The following is a 19,764-nucleotide window of genomic DNA, read 5'->3' on the forward strand; positions in this document are numbered from 1 at the left end:
CTGTGTTTAGTATGTCTTGGTTCAAATTCAGCTTGCGTCACGTGCTGGTCATAATTCTGCTGACAGGGCGATGCCATTCTGATGCCGCTGTATCAAACACCTATCGCTGCGTGAATGACAGGCCTCCAATCATGTGTCCGCAAAAGATCGATTGTCTGATGCCGGACTTTATGAAGCCTATCCAGCCTACGTGAACTAAATACATAAGCAAAAATGTTTAAATATGGTTGATCCTCGTAGGGAAATTTGTCCTCTGCGTTTGACCCATCCTTCAAAGCCGCCGGGGCAACCTGTAGGAGCAGTGGGCAGGCCAATGGTCAGAGTCACCTGGCCAGCTTCAGCGAGAAAAAAAACCTAGTGCCTATATCGTAACGTTTGAAAAGGACACAGCAGCCATTGGGTACGTTTACATGCAGGCCAAAAATCTAATCGTCATCTGATTTCTGGAGTCAGATTTTGGATGTGTCATGTAAACAGCATAATCTGATATTGATATAATCGGATTTCTTTCTGATCTTTCACACGTGAGCATAAACTAACCAGGAAAATACAGCAAAGAGGCCAAACTAATGTCACAAAGACAGAATCAAAGGATATTATGAAAGGACTGAAAGTATTTTTGATAAAAAATGAAATATAAAAACAGTGAAGTTATCCATGAAATAAACTCTAATTTGTTTGTAGAGAAAGTACAGTGTGTTTCCTACAGTCGAGGCAGAATATTTCTCCATCCTCAGCGTTGTGAGTTCGAGTCCCAGCTATGATTATTTACTGTTTAAATCATAGCTCCATTCTCTTTACACATACATTTTTAAAAGAACTTGAAGCACAGTAATAAGACAACGCTAAGGGAGTTTGAACCCCAGACATTCGAGTTGCTAAATCTATCCTGACCAAGTCCAAATATGGAGGCCAGTCATTGTCCACCTGGTTCTGCAGGTCTGAGTAAAGGGAGGGGCATGGAGATATTTCTGTTGCTCTAAAAATCCAAATCTGCACTGGCACACATAGAACCCAGAGTTTTGGATCATCTAATTTCTGTAGAGCACGTAAACACTTCAGATCTGATTATCGGGTGATCTGATTTCTCTGACCATGTAAACCTGGCCGGTGGCAGTAAGTGACTCACCCGGTGTCCCGTGTGTCCTCCGCAGGTGTGTGAGAAGGAGAAGTTGCTGAGCGAGCGTAACCAGCTGAAGGTTTGCATGTCGGAGCTGTGGCAGAACCTCTCCTTCCTGTCGCAGCAGGTGTGTCGGGACGTCCAGGGTCCCCAGCTGCCCCCCGCCCCTGTCTCCGCCAGCATCGACCTGACCTCCACGCCCCCCTCGCCCTCTTACTCGCCCCGGTGCACTCCTCCTCCGCGACCCGCCACGCCCTCTCGGGACGGGGGTCAAGACGGGGTGGACGTATCCCAAGACTGCCCCCTGGTGCTGGGGTCCACAGAGGAAGTTTGTAGCCCCAACGTCACTGTTGATTTCTGCCAGGAGATGACTGACAAATGCACAACAGAGGAGCAGCAGAGGCACGCATGCACCTAAAGTTGCGGGGCGGCCCGTGTCAGCGCCTGTCGATGAAATCTTGATATCTGATGTATTTTGTCTTTTTGTAACGTTGTCTCAGCAATACTGTTGAACAGGTATTTTTGCATCGCGATTTCTAACAACTGGCAGCTTCTCTCTTTCTCTCTGTCTCACCTCTTCCTGTCAGCGTCCCTCCCAGTGCATCATGGGAGGTTAAACTCAGGAAATGCTCCGAATGTTCAGTAATTTCTCATGTACATGCTTTTTACTTTACTGTCCAGTTCAAACTTGAGCATTATTGTTCTTTTGAAATTTATTATGGTTTAATTGCAAACATTTATTTATAAACGTGATGAAACATTTGTATTATTTTTTATTATACTGTATTTGAGTTGGCCTCAACTTGTTAGTTTAGCCTATAGCTTTAACAATTGAAGCACAGATTACAAGGCCAGCGTCACCTGGTCCTCAAGCTAAAAGATACTTACCAATGATAAATAATTGTGAATACAATAGTGCAGGGTTTGAAATGTAAAATCATGAAAGCGATGCCTTGTTAGGTCTTTAAAGTTAGCCATCAACTTCCAAATAAACAGTACAAGTGTACAAAGCTCTAACACCAACTAACAGCAAAGGGTATTACAATATTAAAGGGAGTGTAGCACTCACGACGCTAAGCTAACAACTGCTACTGGCAATTTGTGCAATGTTTATATGCAAACATTATCCTTCTATTTCTCAACTAGTTTTTAATTTGATCTATATCTGAGTGGCACAGGACAGTAAAGTAAAACCCTACCAAAGGTGTGTATTTGTAAACTGCTACATTTGGTCAAATGTCTCATTATGCAAAGCTTGTTTTGTCAAATGTTCACATTTCTATTTTCTCGTAGACAAAGGATATAACGTTTTTCCTGCCTTTTTCAAATCTGTGCAAAGAGACAGAATCACACGAGGCTGAAGCACTGCTCAGCGCCTCCAAGAGGTGACGCAAAGCATTGAATGAAAATGAGCGAAGTACGGGGACACAGGCACTTAAACTATCCCAGCGAATCACTGACATGTGCAGGTTCAAAGGCCATGCTGGTGTTTTCTGTTTTGTTTTCCGAAGAAATGTGACGTTGTGTAGATATTTATGAAAAAAAAACAAAAAAACTAACGCATAAAGTGACTTGTTTATGTTGTTGTTATTATTGTGTAATAGCAAGTACAATCATTTCTAATAATTGTAATAAACTGGGCTGTCACAAGCCTCCAAAGGATAACACTAATGTTTTAAACTTGAAACGTGAAATAAGATGAAACCCAAACAGAAACACCAGTATGCTCCTTTAGACACTACCTTAGATAAACGCTTATTTATTGTGCTATATGTAATATGAAGTGTTGTACTTATGTATGCAATGTCCTTTTACTGTACACAACACTAAAAACTCTGCGGTCGAACGTGTGAGTGTAAAACACATCTGTTATTTTTTTGTTTTTGTTTTAATTGGCACAAAAGTGTAAAAATGTAAAGTAATGAATTTGTTCTTGCAAATTTGTACACCTAATAGTGTATGGTCTGAAGTCCGATGCTCCAAACACAACACAATGGCACATTATTGATTTAGGGAGATGCCAAATTCATCTGCTGTAGAAAAATCGATGAGGAAGCACGTGGCCGTGGTGAGTGCAGCTCGGCTCTCTGCACACGGCCGCGCTCTGGACAGCATCTGAATAATGGCCTGTCAACAGTATTAGGGCAAATTCACTTTTTCCCACTCCAGAAATCTCTCAAGATGAAAGATGTGATCGTGTGCGACACAGAAACAAAAAGTTACAATCAGAAAGTTGTCATGTAAAAAGTGAATTGAACCCGTAAGCCAAGCTACTCTTATTCGAATGTACGTCTTAACAGATATTTTGAATGGTTATATCTCCGTAATGTGAACTTATTGCTAACTTATTTATTTGGTTGTATGTGGAAAAGGGGGACGGGGCGGGCTGTAGAGGAAAATGCATAGATGTACATTGTAGGTTGTTATCCGACTGATAGGACTGACTTTTGGTAATAGCTGTAATTTTGATTGTTTATAATTTGTCTTTATTTACATGTTACTTAAGTTGTTCTACTTTAACTCAAAGGGTGTATGTTTACAATTTTGTGCATTTCTTGTTATTTTTTTTTGTTTTGTTTTTGTAAAGATATAAGAAGTCCTTGCAAATTAGGTTGTAGAAAAATCTGCTAAATTATTTTTTAGTGTAAGAAAAAAAAAACTTTTTGAGCATCTGACAAGTGCAGCTACAAGTTGTTGCCTTAGTGGTTACAGAGGCCAAACTACTATATTCAGTAAGGGAACAAGGAACTGTCAAAAGCAAAAACCTGTCTCCAAATACAACATGTGGCCCCCCAAAACTGGGACATTAGCAGAAGACATGTCGTCCTTCCGTCATGTCATTTGTGCAGACACGTTTACATTTTATCTGATACTATTGGACCAACTTTGAAAATTTTATTTCCACTTCTGTCTTGAAATCGAGGCACCTACAGCTACTTTATAACCAGTTCATGAGGGAAAAAAATGCAATGTTTTGTGATAGAAAAGTGGCACAAATTTGCTGCCTTACACTTCAGAATAAACACGAATCTTCATGGTATACCTTGAAACGCTTGGTTTTGATACTGTGATGAACTTTCTTTTGATTTGGCTCCATTAGAAAATAAAATATGTGTAAAAAGTACTTGTCAGCCATTCAGAGATAACACAAAATATGAAATTACTATACAACTGCAAATTTAGGGAGGGGGGGGGGGGGGAGTGAGCAAGGTTAGTCTGCAATAATCCTGACGATGCTAAATTATGGGACAATAGTATATTTTTAGATAAACATTGCCAGAATAATTTGCGATGTGGACTACACTTAGCTCAGCGTTATTGCAGAACTGGTTCACACTATGAAAACATTTTCCATGTAACTTTACTCAGGCCAAAAAAAAGGAAGAAAAAGAGAAAAGAAAAAAAAAAAAAACATTGAGAGATGATTGTTTCACGAGGGACTTTTCACATGCCTTTGACACACCATTGGAAGTACCTTAAGCAGTTCACGTTTACAGTGTGGGGGGGGTAGTTGGGGGGCCACTTCCATTGATCCTGCTACAGATTGTGATTTCAGGGTTCTTTTAAACCTTGGTTGAACGGACTCTTCTCAAACACTTATCTACCTGATTCAGCATACCTCTTTGTATGGATAGACTTGTACCATAGACATGTAGAAACTTTATGTGGCATCGTTTCTAACTTTTTACACTGGTCGCTTCATTGTATTTGTAGACTTTTGGTGAGCCATTTTTTATGTGTACTTTACTTTGAGTACCTGCAACATGACTGTTATTATCGACATTTTTATTTTATTTTTTATCTTCGACTGTTCGATTTTAACATGATTTTTTGATTTAAATATTTGTAAATATATTGTGCGAGACGTCATGTTTTCTTTATTTGATATGAAAAATGTTTTAAATAAAAGAATCCGCATTTTGTCAGGGCAAAGACCTGTTGAAAATAAAACAAAAGCATGGGAACTAATGACAGATGTCTGCGTGTTTCTAAGAATTCAAAAGTTTTGTTAAGAAGCATTTAATCTAGATATAATAGAAATCATCATAAAATGGCTGTATAAAGGGGTATACACACTCCAACATTGAATACATAAAAAAAGTAATGCTTTTGAAGTCCAAACTGAAGCAATATAATATAATATCCTCAAAGGATCTGCTTCACAGAGCTGGCACAAGCCAAAAGAAATATGTCCAAAGATCTGAAAAAAATGTAAGGTGCTTCAAATCCAAACAAAGAATCCCCCAACTTTGACCTGGCTGCCTCACCTCTTCATGATAGAGGAAATGTCCAGAAACATGCTCTGTGGGAGACAAAGAGAAATAAGGCAAATTAATGATCTCTATTTGGATACAAAATGGGCACCCAAACGACGAGTAATGCTGACAAATTTGGGGTTATCTAAAGACCAGCAAAGTGCATTAATGTTTAAGTTATTATATATAACTCGTTAAACATATCAAATCAATACCAGTGAATCACGACATCAGGTATACTTGTAGCACACAGACATTGAATATAAGGACATACTGGCCTGCTGAGCACTCACCATAGACATTCTGCGTCCTCCTGCAGGAGGCATCATGGGCATGTCCCCCTGTAGAGATCCCAGCTCGTCAGACTCCTCCGAGGAGTGCAGGGAGGGGCTGGTGGAGCCGCTCATTGAGGACATGCTTTCAGACGGGGGCCTCATCATGAAGCTGGTCCGGCGCGGATTTGGCAGCAGCAGCTGGCTGCCCATGGAGGTCCTCCGATCCTCTGCCCCTCTGCCTGCACAGGCCCGGGACACGGACAGCAGTGACTCCAGGTGGGTGGGGTGAGGAGGGTCGTCTTCATGTTCGTTGGTGTCTTCAGTGTGGCTCCCTTCTGCAGTGGACTCCACAGAGGCCCACTCTCGGTGCTGCTCCACAATGCTTGTGTGGATCTCCTGGCTCTGGTGCGTCTGCAGGGGCTGCATCAGACAGTTCAGGCTGGGCCTGGGGGCCATGCGCGGCTGCTGGCAGATATAGTTAGCCTGGCCATGTCCCAGATAGGCGATGCTGTGGTGTCTTGGGATGTCCTGACCTGCTCTGAGCCCTGCTGTGTAATGCAGGGGCTTGTCTATCTCTGGGACAACTTTAAAGGTCTGTGTCAAAGGCCCGTTGTGAGGGGGTGCATTACTCACATAGAGGTGAGGCAGAGATGACTTTCTCTTTGTCCTATAGATCAAACTGTCCTCCTCTGAATATCTGTCCCCACTCAGGATCCGTTTGATTTGCCTTATGCCTAAGTGAGATATTTCCAGAATGTTAAGGAAGAGTGACACACCAGCAATAACAAGCATGAAGACCATGAAGATGGTTTTCTCCGTGGGCCTGGAGATGTAGCAGTCCACACTGTTGGGACACGGCAGACGCTCGCACTTGTACAGAGGGTCCAGATGGACTCCATAGATGATGCACTGTCCCAGGATGAAGCAGACCTCCAGCGCAGAGCGCGACAGGATATGGATGACGTAGGTCCTCAGCAGGGAGCCTCTCAGAGGAGCCTTCTTCACCTTCCTTTGCTCCTCCAACCGCTTCAACTCTCTCTCTATCCGCTTCTGCTCCTCCATCAGCTCTGCCTCATCCATTTCCTCCTTCAGCTGGATGCGTCTGCGGTGACGGTCCTTCTCCAGTGCGCGGATACAGTACAGTGCGTGTCCCATGTAGACCAGGGAAGGCGCAGATACAAAGATGACCTGTAGCACCCAGTAGCGGATGAGGGAGATGGGGAAGGCACTGTCGTAGCACACGGCTTTGCAGCCAGGCTGGTCCGTGTTACACACAAACTCCGACTGCTCGTCGTCCCACACGTCCTCTGCCGCGGCGCCCAGGATCAACATCCGAAAGATGAACAGGATGGTCAGCCAGATCTTCCCAACGATGGTGGAGTGAATATGGACCTCTTCTAGGATGCTGCCCAGCAGGTTCCAGTCACCCATGGTCAGAGCAGGGCTTAGTGCCACATGTCTTCACACTGTGGACCAACACAGGATATAAGATCAAGCAAATGCTTCTGTACAATGTTACTACAAATGAGAAGTTTGACTTGGCTTCATGAAAATGTGATTCTGTCTAAATTAAAGCACTGGAGATAATGTATAAGTCATGTATAAAACCTTATGTTATCTCAAATTCGTTGTAATTGAGCTGGACTGGTTTCGTGGTGACAATTTTCATAAGCATTTCGTAAACAGCCATCATGAGTCAAGGGCAAACCCATTAGTTTTTGGCAGAGATCCATGGCAAGGGTGAGGGCTAAAATGACTTTGCTAATATTAGGTCACACATAGGTCATTGGATTGTAGTTTTAGTCACAACACAACAGCCTGATATTGATTGAGGGTTCTGCAAGTACCACAGCATCAGCTGCAAAATACTATTGGCTCATTGCCATTGCGTAACTAAATATACACAATCTGTTTGGTATGAGGGGCATCTGATGCTGACACCTTTATGGTAAAGTCTACAGATAAAAAAAGTATTTCTAGGCCTTTATAAAACAAACAATTTCAAACTAATGTAGAGTCTAAGCAGGAGTTATTATCTGAGATTGAACACCTTTTGTAGTCGATGGTGGTAATTAAACAAATCATACAAATAGACCTCAATGTACCTCATAATTAACCATTTTCACTACAAAGAGCTGCACTTACGTGTCAGTGGTTCAGGTCCCTCTTTGTCTCTTAATGGTGCTCACATATTGGAGAAGCTCTGGACTCCCTGTGTCCTGGTTGTTACCTCATGGAGAAGTTTGAAAGTGCTCTCATCCCGCACCCAGACGCTGCTCCACATGTTTTTTCAGTTGGTATATATTTTTTTCTTCCTTTGGTGCTGTGTTTGCTCTGGTTTGTCTTTTGGATGCTCTGAGTCTGATGTAGCCTGAGCCTGTCGACTGGACTGCTCTCCGTGTTACATGCAGGGTTCACAGGATGTAATCATTGATCGCCTCACGACGGGACAATGCCGCCCACCCCCACTGCCCCTATCCCATGCCAGTGGTGGCCAGTCCACCCAGTGCCATCAATATCCCTCTGTCCGTGATGGCCGGTATTTGCTTGGGGTGGGTGGATATAGGGTCTGCCTCATTAACGATGTAAGTAGCAAATGTCTCCCAATGAGGGCTATAAAGTCCGTCTATTATAGCTCACAAGAGCGAGCAGAGTGAACACATGTACTCAACATGGACACGACACACAATATAAAGTCTGTGATAAAACATTTTTGAAATAGAACAAATGCTAAAAAGGCTCCAGACGAAAACCATACTCTGAAATCTAGGGATAGACAACTGAGAGTCCAAACCTTAATGTGGAGTAAACGGAAATTTCTGGGTGTTTAATTCTTTTTAATATATCTTTTGTAATCCTAATTATTATCTAGCTACATTTTCAGCAAATATAAAACACTTCATTTTGGTGGTTGCCAAGATCTCAACAGCCTTCTTCATAAACACAGGTTAATTGATGCTGATTCGATTGATCCTTTGTCCCAATGGCAGAAGATGCCCATGCACTCTCTCTCTCTCTGTAACGGCTCGAGTGCATATTACGGCTGATTCTGAGCCTGGTGTTGGCTGCATAAAATGACCAGCTGTGCCTGCAGGCTCTTTAATTAGGTTTCCATCGCGCTCTGACAGAGTCGATGGAGCATTGATTTGATTTTCCCTTCAGAAGCTGCTGTTATGGTTGTTGAGGCAAAAAGCCAGATGTCACACCAGGATCATTGTGTTACACAACCAACGCTGCAACATTAGAGCCACTGATGATGGAGCAGAGCAGGGGGCGGGACTTCAGCCTGTGTTTGTTGACACTGGGCTAGTCTGCCAAATGTCAGCCTTGATGCTCAACAGTGGAAAGCTGGATTACCACACACTGTAACATCTATGGTAGTACAACTCACGAAACTGAAAAGGTTCTGAATGACAAAGGATTTCTGAAACATCAAAGCTGCCATTGTGGCCATCAATAAAGTAAAAACAGTGGTCAGCATGTCTGGAGGAGGACAAGATGCTCTTGCAATCAGCCTTTAACTGCGGTCTGAGGAACTGCTGATAATTCCCATTTGTCAAAATATAGACAAAATAAAGCACATAATATGTAGTTTCGCCACAGGATCCCCCCAAATAAGGAAGTCTGGGCATCTCAGCTCAGACTGCTGCCACGACCCGGATAAAACGGAAGAAAATGGATGGATGGATGAATGGATGGGTGGATGGATGGATGGATGGATGGATGGATGGATGAAATTTTGACTTAAAGCAGAACTAAGTAACTCATGCCCCTAGAGGCCATTAGTGCTACTGCAGGTGTCGTAGCATGTTGCGTTTTTTGGTTTGTGTCCTTGAGAGTAAATGCTTCGCTGACAGAAAAGACAAAGGGAGAAAGGGATATTGTACATCCAATTACACAATGGAGATCTTTTTTTCACTCAAACTTGGCTGTAAATACTGTTTAAGTGGTGCTAGCCCACAGTTAGCTTTGCCGGTTAGACTGTTAGCTTTGTGATTCCATTAGTATTGGTGCTGCAAGTGTGATTTTCTGGCCAGAGACACCAGGGGGAGATGAAAGACCCCCCAATCATTCCATGAACACTTGCATTACTCCCAGAAGGACTACGAAACGGATTTATTAAGGTAAACAAGTTACTTAGTACTTCTTTAATGTGGTGCAACTTAATTTCAACAGAGATTTTGTAAAGAAAAAAGTACATCAATACATGATGTTTTGTTCACTCTATGGAGCACATTTATTCCTCAGGGCTCATCAATGACAGATACATTCTAAAACATATTGACTTTAGTCTGTAGGTTCATCACTGTGAGCCTGTGCTGTACCATCTGTGTGCTCATTGGTCCGGAGCATCTGAAGCTCCGCCTCCAGATTGTTGATTCGCTGCAGAAGCTCCTGTTTGTCCCTCTGAGCCTGGACCTCTGTCTGTCTCTCCACCTCCTGGAGCTTCCTCTCGTACCACAGCTCCAGCTGAGAGGACACTGTCTCAAAGAACCGCTGAGTCACCTGACAATCACAATAAAATAGGCCAATATAGACCCTTTATTGCAATAGTTTGGCAAGTAAAACACTACTTTAAATAATAATAATGATATATCCCAAAGACAAAGAACAATATAGAAGTTATACTGTATATAATAGAAGATGATAATGAATCCCAAATCATATTAGGCTGATACTCTGAGCACCTTCATAGTTATACCTTCGACAGTCCTCCATTGTATTTTTGTCATTTTGTATGTGATGTGAACTGTTGTCAGGATTATGTGTGGTAGAAAGTCCAGGACAAATATCCCTCAGAGGACAATAAAGTTTATTCTTATCTTAATACCTAACATTGGGGTTATTAAATCTATCTAATCCTCACCTCTACAGCGTGCAGGTTGCTCCTCTCCTGAGTGAAGGCGCTCTCGGTGGGACGGTTCGTGTACACCTCTACAGCCCCACTCCTGTCTTTATTGCTGTGGTCTACCCGGGCCAGCTCTTGGCAGCGTCCGGCGAGCCCCTGTGAGAGGCCCTTTGGTGGGATCCATCTGGGCCCTTGGCCACCGGTGCCGGTCTCAGTGGCGCTGCACTCCTCCTTCACAGACACCTCCTGCACCTCCACAGGCGGCCAGGAGGGGTCAGCAGGGCTCAGCCGTTCATTCGAGGCAGAGAGGGGAAACAGGGCTGTGTTCTGATAGTCATCTAAAATGTCAGTATTGAGAAAATATTGTAAATCGCATTAAAGGCCTTATACCTGTTTATTTTTGTGTCCTCATTCAAGATAATGCAAACTAACTGTAAAACCAAAATCTTTGCATCTAATTATAAAGCATTTGAATCAATTTCTTATTTATGTTTTATTTTACACTTGTTTTACCCCTAGTTCAGACACAATTCAGCCCAAGTTTTGACCTGGTGAAGGTCTGATAAAGACCAGTTCTGAATATTTTCTTTCCGCAAGTGGTACTTGGAGTGAAAACTTTTAGAAACACTGTACTAGCCAAGTTTGACCATATGTTTTTGTTTGTTTTGTGTGAAAAAAGTCAAAGACAATTGCTAAAAAAGCAAAGAAAAGAAAACACCAAAAACATAGAAATGTTCAGATTATGTTACTCTTGTTAAATCTCCTACCTGACGACCGCTCTGCCTTCATCTCAAAGTATTTCTTGCCGCCCGTGTCCAACGCCGAGTCCAGGCTGCAAGACGACCAGGTCGATGGCACGACGTTGACGTAGGTGGCCAGAGAGGTGCTGCTGCTTTGGGACAGGACAGAGAGGAGAGGGAGGGACTCCACATCTGAATCCAATGAGGACTGTCCCGCAGAGGGAGAGTGCAGCAGTTTACTATAGGGACTGCTTGTGGATGTGCGGTGGAAGTTTTGGTCTTTGAGCTGGGAGACATGCCACCTCTGCAGCTCCCCCCTCACAGCTGCCTGTTTAGAGACGCAAGATACAAAACAAAGTCACAAATGTGTATTTAACGTTTCATTACAAAAGACATATGTGTTGTTTATTGATGTAAGGCAATGGTATCGTCATTGTTTACCAAGATCTTGTGAATGAAAGAAAATGAGCCTGATGGGTAGATAGGTAGATAAGAAAATACTCGATTCAACCCCAATCGAAGTAACTGGAATATATAAGATGCCATTTCCGTTTAATTGTGGATTGTGTAATAATTTTAGTGAGACTGGTGAACATCCTCATATAATATTCCTTTTTTAAGCTCTACGGTAGAATGAGGTAAAATCATGACTGTTTTGAAAGTAATACCTGTGCCATCTGAGCCTCCTCTCGTCCCTGTGCAGCCTGTTGTTCAATCCTGTACATGAAATGTCTCCTCTCTGCTGCTACTCTGGCCTGGTTCAGCATGTCCAGCACTTTAATCTATCAAAAATAAAACCACAAATGTATCAAAATGAGTTTTTACATACTCTGATATGTTCTTACCTTAGACAAGTTCATTTGTACCTGTCTTGTCTTTACGTGTGCCCTCAATCACATAAACACAGCACAGACGGTGTTAGCATTTAGCCTCTCCTCCTTAGCTAAGGTAAGAACATATGTCAGTATGTAAAAACGGTGGCCTATTCCTTGAAGTTTAAAATTGATGATTGCATTGTATTGAACTGAATATGGGGTAGGCACTTATAAGCTTATTGCTTCAGCCTACTCCCTTTTGAGCATCCATCACTGAATGAATTTTAAAAGACAAAATGAATGTACACAATTCACATTCACAATGCACCTTTAAATGCTTTAATTAAAATGTCACGTTCCCAAATCACACATTTGTAAATAGATGACACAACACACTGCTACCCTTTTTGAAAAACATATAGTATACTTTAAAAAAAATATGATTTCAGTTTCAATTCATCAAGGCATTTGCCAGACAAACTTCAACAAGGAAAATCAAAATGTTAATCATCAAGCCGTATTATTCCTCATGAAAAGCCGGAATCTTTCTACATCAGTCTAAATCATAGGCACACCTGTTCTCTGTTGCGGCGGTCTATGTGTCCCATCTTGCAGTTGACTTTCTCCTGGACATTTAGGATATGGAGCCTCATCTCCTCCTGAGTCGACTTCAGCTCACTCTCCAGCTTCTTAAACAGGGGCTTACAGTGACAACCATTGGCTGGGGACTAAAATACAAATCACCATATCAATTAAAAGTGTTGTCGCCAGCATTGTTGCATCCCTCGTATTACAAGCTGTGTGTGTGCTTACTATAATATTAACGTAGTCCACACCTGTTTTACATTGCCGTCCTTGTCCCTGTACAAAGTGTAAAGCTGATACGGCTTTCCAAACGGCCCAGACACAACATCACTCTCTTCGAAGAAATTATGCCCCCTGTCATTTTGAATTTTGACTTTTTTGTCCACCCAGATACTGTCCTGTAAGTTGACAAAACATGTACAAAATTTTAGACTTGGGAAGACATGAAGTAGACAAAAACATGCCTGACCTTCTCTTCGCGCCTCCTCGTCTTGTGGTTGCCGTTGGAGACAGGACAGGTGGCTTCTTGGTAAAGTAGGTATGTCTTAATCCCCTTTGTTCTCTCCAGTTCCTCAACACTGGGGACATCTTCTGTGGTTGAACTACTGCCGCGCTCAACAATAGCAACCTGACGAACAACAAACAATTGTGTTAAACTGTCTAACGCCTGGATTCAAGGCAAATATATAATGTATGAAACGGGTGGCAAACTTCTTTCCAAGGGGTGACACTTGGGGAAGATTGGATATGACAACCGATATAATAACATTTACTCATCCAACCACAATAAGATGGTGGTTCGAGTTGTGGTAGTAACATTTATTTCAACCAAATGTTATTATTATGTATTTTAAATGCACAATGTGTATCATGTTGGATTATACTATTGACAGCAATGCAAAACATGCTCCTAACGACCAGTAGGCCCAGAAAATGCTTCCTTTTTTTTTCTCTTAAAGAATGGATTTGGATGAGGACCTAATCAAGGGGTCTCCAACCTTTTTTACCCAGCCAGCTACTTTTGCCAGAGAGCTTAGTATGCTTCAAAGTCAATCAAGCAAATAGTGTCAGGAAAGGACATGAGTTTCGTTCTTGTTACTTCGGGTCCAAAGTGCCGTCATGCACAAGCTTAAAATAGAGACTGCAGTTACGCGTAAGACCTGAGGTGGCAGTAGTGAGCAAAAAATGACCATCTAGTCTCTTTAATGTTTGCAGATTGCATGTTCAGAACAAAAAGAAAAATGCATCTAAAATGTGAGTCACCAAGCGAACACTATGTAGACATGCGGAAAGTGTTTGGGGAACATCTCCATGGAGACGAGCTCCCAGCAAAGTTCAGGTTTTGTTACAAGATTTAATTAAAATGCAGCACAGTACAGCTTTTATAATACATCTTTTTGTAGTCCAAGCTATTCACGTGTCGACACTTTTGCAACTGAGTAGTGAGTGTGGGAAGCCTCCTTTAGTAAAATTTTAACTTAAAGAGGGGGTATTATGCTTTTTTCAGCCACATAGCACCAGTCTATATCACACTACAATGATGACGAAACCTTCTGTTGGTCTGTCAATGCAGTAAATTAGAATAACTGCCTTGTATAAAATTGCTCTTTCAAAATGGCGTTAGCAAATGACTTGAAATAGGCCCCTGTCTCTTTAAGAACCTCTGACCCTTTCCGACACGCCCCCTCCACACGCTATATATTTCTATGCATCACAACAACACTGCGCTCGTCATCTCAACAGTATTGAAACTACGATCGTTGCATTTTAATTTTTATTGTTGTAAAGGAGCTGCTGTTTATCACTTTGTGAACAATGGCCACACAGGATATTATTTGGAAACGAACCTTCCACACCGGACGCTTGGAAGGGGCTCTTGCCTGAAAAATAACTGCTGTTTGGAGGCTCTCTCTTTGCATCTGCCATGCCCTATGGATCTCTAACTATACCCCCATGGACTACACCAGGATCTGCAGGAGCCCATACGATTCAAAAGACGGACATTATCTGTGCAAGTGGACAATGGTTTTTCGAGGTTACCCCGTTAGCTTGTTATAATCGACTACAGCTCATTGTTGATGAAAAGTCTGCAATAAACCACAAATGTGTAAAGCCAGGCTCATTGTGTGATCATCGTAAAGGCTGCTTCGAGTAGTTGCTGCTTTATTGACATTATTTGTGCATAATATGCTGCCTGTTTTCAATGAATGTTGTGAAGGTGAAGGTTGTTAGCTTGGCGCGGCTAATAGTGCCTTAGCTCCGGGAGAAAACCACTCGGCTACGACTCACTGTAGATGAAATGTGAGCAATAAACTACAAAAGCAACAAGCCCGGCTCAGTGTGTGATCGTCATAAAGGCTGCTTCAAGCAGTTGCCTGTTTTAGTGACGTTTTCAATGCATAATAATGCTGCTTGTATTCAGTGAATTTTCCCGTTAGCTTGACGTGGCTAGCTTGTTAGCTCCGGGAGAAAACCACTCGGCTATGACCCATTGTAGATGAAATGTGAGCAATAAACGTCCAAATCAACAAGCCAGGCTCCGTGTGTGATCATTGTTAAACGGTTCTTTATGTGTGTGGTGGTTTTATTGACTTTATGTGTGCATATCTCTCGTTTTCACGTGATGACTCGAGGTTTAGCTTAGCATTAGCTTTCTCCGGAGGCTCTGTGCATCATCAAGGCCCTATATTCCCAGCGCAGAACCAGCCGCTGAAATAAGCGTTCTTGTCACCGGTTTTAATCCTGGGTGTTTCGGTAACAGAAACACTGATGTGTGTCTTTGTAAAGTCTGCTGTGGCTCCGTTTCACAACACATGAAGCTAATCCTCCATGATGACTCTGTTTACGTCTTAGGGCTAGACACTGCGGGGAGGGGGTTCTGCTGAGGAGCAGTGGTTGGTTACTCGGCTGGTGACGAAAGGTCGGAGGCGTATCCTGGAGGTCGAGGGCGTTTCCTGAAGGAATCAGGCGTTTTATCCCTAAAATGGCCGCCATCAGAGTTTCTACAGATTACTCGAAAATACGTGAATGTGCCAAGGCAACACTTCAGGCATGGTTTTAATGAGGGAATGACTTAATAACATGATGTAAAGCTTGAAAAAGTCGATTTTGCATAATACCCCCCCTTTAACACCGGTAAATCATTATATTACGATGCGAGTCGGTCCTTACATGATTTATTTTTTTTACTTAAAAGCATAGAATTTATCCGGTAAGGTGACATGTCTTTATCCATTATCAGCTGAGTGCTAACAGACGCTTACCTCGATGTATGAAGAAGGTGCATTAAAGTGAGTTTTACTTGTTCTGGTTCAGCTTCCACTCGACAGGCAGACTGGCTCCTTTGCTTTTCTCTTTGCTTCATCATAGCCCTCCCTCTTAAAAAACGATGCACCTGCCGTTTCACACAAATGTTAGTTATTTGCATGGATAATGTATACAATCCTGGCCTGTCTATGTTTAAACAGCAAAGACATAAAGTTGTACCAACCTGAGGAGCTTGGGCCAGAATCACAGCCAGTTCTTTGTGGTTGTTGTCTCTGGCTTTGTCAAGAGCTGTTCTCCCCGCCTATAACATAAGATAATGATAATTATAAAGGAATTAGACAAGCTATAGGGATGTAAAAAGTGTTATTTTATAGAGAAACAAGTCCAAAATCAAATAAAACAATGACACTTTTATGTAATACCGTACCATAACACTAATGATGCTTTTACTCGAAAACAGAGGTTACTTTATCTTGACCTGTTCAATCCATTAGCAAGCCTTTTGAGGGTGATTATTTCTGATTTAAATGCAGCAAATACAAATGGATAGTAGAGTGTATTGTATGAAAGTAATTATGTTAAAATGGAGAAGAGTGACTTGCATTGTTTTTGAGGTTTGCTTCAATCCCAGCCTCTAACAGGAGCTGAACGGTTTTCTTATGGTTCAAGGCAGCAGCGATGTGAAGCGCAGTGTCTCCTCTCTGTAGAAGGAGACAAAAGAGATGTATACAAATAACACAATACACAAGTTAGTTATTACACTGTCTGACCAAAACAAGGTCACATGCTCTAATGATGGAATAACCGGGTCATTCAGGATGTTCAGGGAGTCCCTGGGTCTCATTCTTTGGGCTCATAGTGTTGCTCAAGCTAGGTTAACAGTCAGTTAGACTCTTAGCCTCCACGTGAACTGAGCACATTTTCTCCAGTTTGGCTTTACCCAAATGTTCTCGGCAAAAATGGTCAAAATATCAAAATGAGACGAAAAAGAGACAACAAAGCCACAAAAGAGCTGCAAAAAAGTGATGAAAAAAGTGACGAAAAAGCCACAAAAATTCGACAAAAAAGTGACGTAAAAGTGATGGAAAAAATGATGAAAAAGCCACAAAAAACCTACAAAAAAGTGACAAAAAAGTGACGAAAAAGCTACGAAAAAGTGACCAAAAAATGATGAAAAAGTGACGAAAAAGCCACAAAAGAGCAACAAAAAAGTAATAAAAATGTGACAAAATTAAAGTCAAAAAAGTGGCGACAACGCAGCAACGACGCCAGGATGAGTCATGTAGGTCTTAACTTTCGAATGAGGTGTTGCTCTGGCTATGACCTTTTAGATTTGGATAAAGCTGAATTGGAGAAAAAGCACTCGGTTAAGGCGGGAGTTAAGAGGTTAAAAGTAGATTTTTATTTGGTCAGCAGCTTGTACTAGTTTGTACCAGTATGTAAGTATAAATGAATGTACTTTTTTTGGTACATAAACTATGGAGAGAAGGCACACAAAAAAAATCACTCGTACCTGATTTGTGGCGATCAAAGAGCACTGGGAGCTGATCAGGACTTTGACAACGTCCTTGTTATCGTACCGAGCGGCCACATGCAAACACGTCTCACCCACCTGCAAAACACACTTAAATTAACACAAGTTCTACCGCTCGTGCTTTTGTGTTAAGCTAGACTTGCATTGTGTCGACTCACATTGTTCTTGGAGTCTATGTTGGAGCCTCCGAGCAGCAGGAGGCGCGTGGTTTGGACATGAGCGTTTTGAGAGGACAAGTGAAGAGCTAGGTTTCCTGCCTGTGAAACAAGACGGTCGTTCATTAGAGAAACTGATTTAGTATATTTGCAGAGACAATCCAATCATCAAACGTAGGATATGAATAAATGAGTGGAAGTGTTTTTCAAAAATAGATGGTTGCTTTTAAATATACTGTATACTCTTATTTTTATTTTTGGTGTTCTGCCTTGGTAATTGTAACATGCAGTTTTGAGATAAAAAGAGGAAAGGCTATCTTGACTATTACAAAGGTATTCCCCATAGATGTCTGCTGAGAGACTATAATACTACTATTTTAAATCTACATTTTTCTAGCATAATATTTGCTTATGTTATTTTATCCTCTTAACCCCCACTTTAACCAAGCGCATTTTCTTCAGTTCGGCTTTAACCAAATCTATAAGCTTCTCGACTAAAGAGCTTATAAGCTGTGTTGCTTTTTGCTCTTGTTTTTGCAATTTTTTGTTGGGTTTTTGACATTTTTGGTAGCATTTTTTTATGCTGATGTTGTTACTTTTTCATCACTTTCTTGTTACATTTTTATCGCGATTTTGTGTCATTTTTGTCACCTTTTTCATATTTTTTGTTGCATTTTTACGCTTTTTTGTCGACTTTTTTGTTGCTTTTCTGTCACGTTTTAGTAACTTTTTGTCACCTTTTTCATGACTTTTTGTTCCTTTTTTCAAATTTTAGCAACTTTTTAATAACATTTTTATCCTTTTTTGTCACTTTTTGTTGCGTTTTCATCCTTGTTTACGTCTCGTTTTTGTCACTATTTAGACTCTTTTTTAAGAAGCTTTTTGATTTGGATAAAGCTGGAGAAAATGTACTTAAAATGGGGCTTAAGAGGTTAAAAAGTGAGTATAATTTGTCTCGTTACTTAATTCTGCATTATTCTGCAGTATTTGTAGACCATGAAGGTACAAATGAGACCAACCATAATCTCCTTTACTTATTGGAAACACTGGGTTCAGGGCGTCATATTTGCTCTCACCTTGTTTCTAATATTGACATCAGCTCCTGCTTTCACCAACAGTTTGACACATGGAGAGAAGCCGTGCCACGACGCTTCATGTAGAGCTGTGTTGCCGTCCTGCTCCAGCCACAACAGATGAAACAACTCATAACATCCACATTTTAAATAAATTCAATAAACCTATGTTTTTCCTCACTTTGTCCAGGAGGTCCACAGCGCAGCCGCCGCGGATGAGAGCAGATACGGCTTCACTGTCCCCCACCATGGCGGCACGGTGCAGGGCAGTGCGCTGCCGGGGCGCCCAGTGAGAGGAGGAGGGAGAGACTTGCACCAACGCCTCGTCACTCATCTCTGCACAGGAGGGAGCTGAAATATCAGTGAGATATTTCAGTGGTTTGCATATGGAAAGTGTTATTATTTCCTCGTAGTGGAAGGACATTTGTTTTGGCCTCCTTTAGAATATTGTAAATTCAGACATTTGTGGGGAAAAAGCACTGTGCATGTAATTAATATGCATTTGTATACATTTTATAAAGTTCCAGTCTAGTTTGCTAGCATTTTTTTGACTGTGACCTGAAAAGTGACCCTGTAAGTTGTAAAATCCCAATTCAGGTCAGGATTTATTCAGAAAAAACTGCTGATGGCGGAAACACTTTATAATACCTACACCTTATTTAGCCTTAATCATTGTTTTTTTTTTTTTTGGTTTATTTCGTCGGGACAGTGCATGTTAATTAACATACATGGGTCTCATGCATGTAAACAAGCCACACCGGATTGTAGCCTTGGGCTAATTTCCATCCGTCGTCCCCCATGCGCACTCACAAACACACTCACATTCATCATGGCCTATTGTACCGGAGTGCCCAGAGGAAACCTACACTAACCGCTGTACTACCGCGCCGCCATAAAAAAAAAAAGATGAGTTAACATTTAATTCCTTAACAATTCATTAGTTAAATGTAACTAACACTAAACAACTAAAAATGAATTAGGGAAGTATGTGAAAAATTATTCATTATTCTATTCTCACAGTTAACTAATGAATTGTTCATGATGAATTAAGTGTTAAATTATCATTTATTAAAGCAGTACTAAGTAACTTGTTTA

General features: G+C 41.5%; 3 protein-coding genes across 3 annotated transcripts in view; 1 reads left to right on the plus strand and 2 right to left on the minus strand.

Moving 5' to 3' along the window:
- Window positions 1–4,096, plus strand: part of bach2a (BTB and CNC homology 1, basic leucine zipper transcription factor 2a) — a 61,083-nt gene extending 56,987 nt beyond the window's left edge. The window contains exon 5 of the mRNA XM_079573463.1: window positions 1,155–4,096. Coding sequence (XP_079429589.1) covers window positions 1,155–1,538 — 384 coding nt within the window. The 3' untranslated portion in view covers window positions 1,539–4,096. The remainder of the gene's footprint in view (window positions 1–1,154) is intronic.
- Window positions 4,097–5,362: 1,266 nt separating this feature from the next.
- Window positions 5,363–7,082, minus strand: gja10a (gap junction protein alpha 10 a; the record flags this gene model as incomplete). Its single annotated transcript, XM_079573685.1, has 2 exons — window positions 5,363–5,423; window positions 5,670–7,082. The coding sequence occupies 2 exons, from the start codon at window positions 7,080–7,082 to the stop codon at window positions 5,385–5,387; spliced, it is 1,452 nt and encodes a 483-aa protein (XP_079429811.1). The 3' UTR covers window positions 5,363–5,384.
- Window positions 7,083–9,938: 2,856 nt separating this feature from the next.
- On the minus strand, window positions 9,939–19,016 carry ankrd6a (ankyrin repeat domain 6a; the record flags this gene model as incomplete). Its single annotated transcript, XM_079574298.1, has 14 exons — window positions 18,851–19,016; window positions 18,673–18,771; window positions 17,600–17,698; window positions 17,421–17,519; window positions 16,510–16,608; window positions 16,131–16,208; window positions 15,942–16,034; window positions 13,110–13,268; window positions 12,892–13,038; window positions 12,631–12,783; window positions 11,909–12,022; window positions 11,268–11,568; window positions 10,519–10,838; window positions 9,939–10,157 (listed from the first exon to the last, which is right to left on the minus strand). Exons 1-14 carry the CDS (start codon window positions 19,001–19,003, stop codon window positions 9,939–9,941), a joined length of 2,133 nt encoding a protein of 710 aa, XP_079430424.1. The 5' UTR covers window positions 19,004–19,016.
- Between the last annotated feature and the right edge of the window lie 748 nt (window positions 19,017–19,764).

The sequence above is a fragment of the Gobius niger genome, assembly GCF_951799975.1.
Source record: "Gobius niger genome assembly, chromosome: 16".
Classification (NCBI taxonomy): Eukaryota; Metazoa; Chordata; class Actinopteri; order Gobiiformes; family Gobiidae; genus Gobius; species Gobius niger.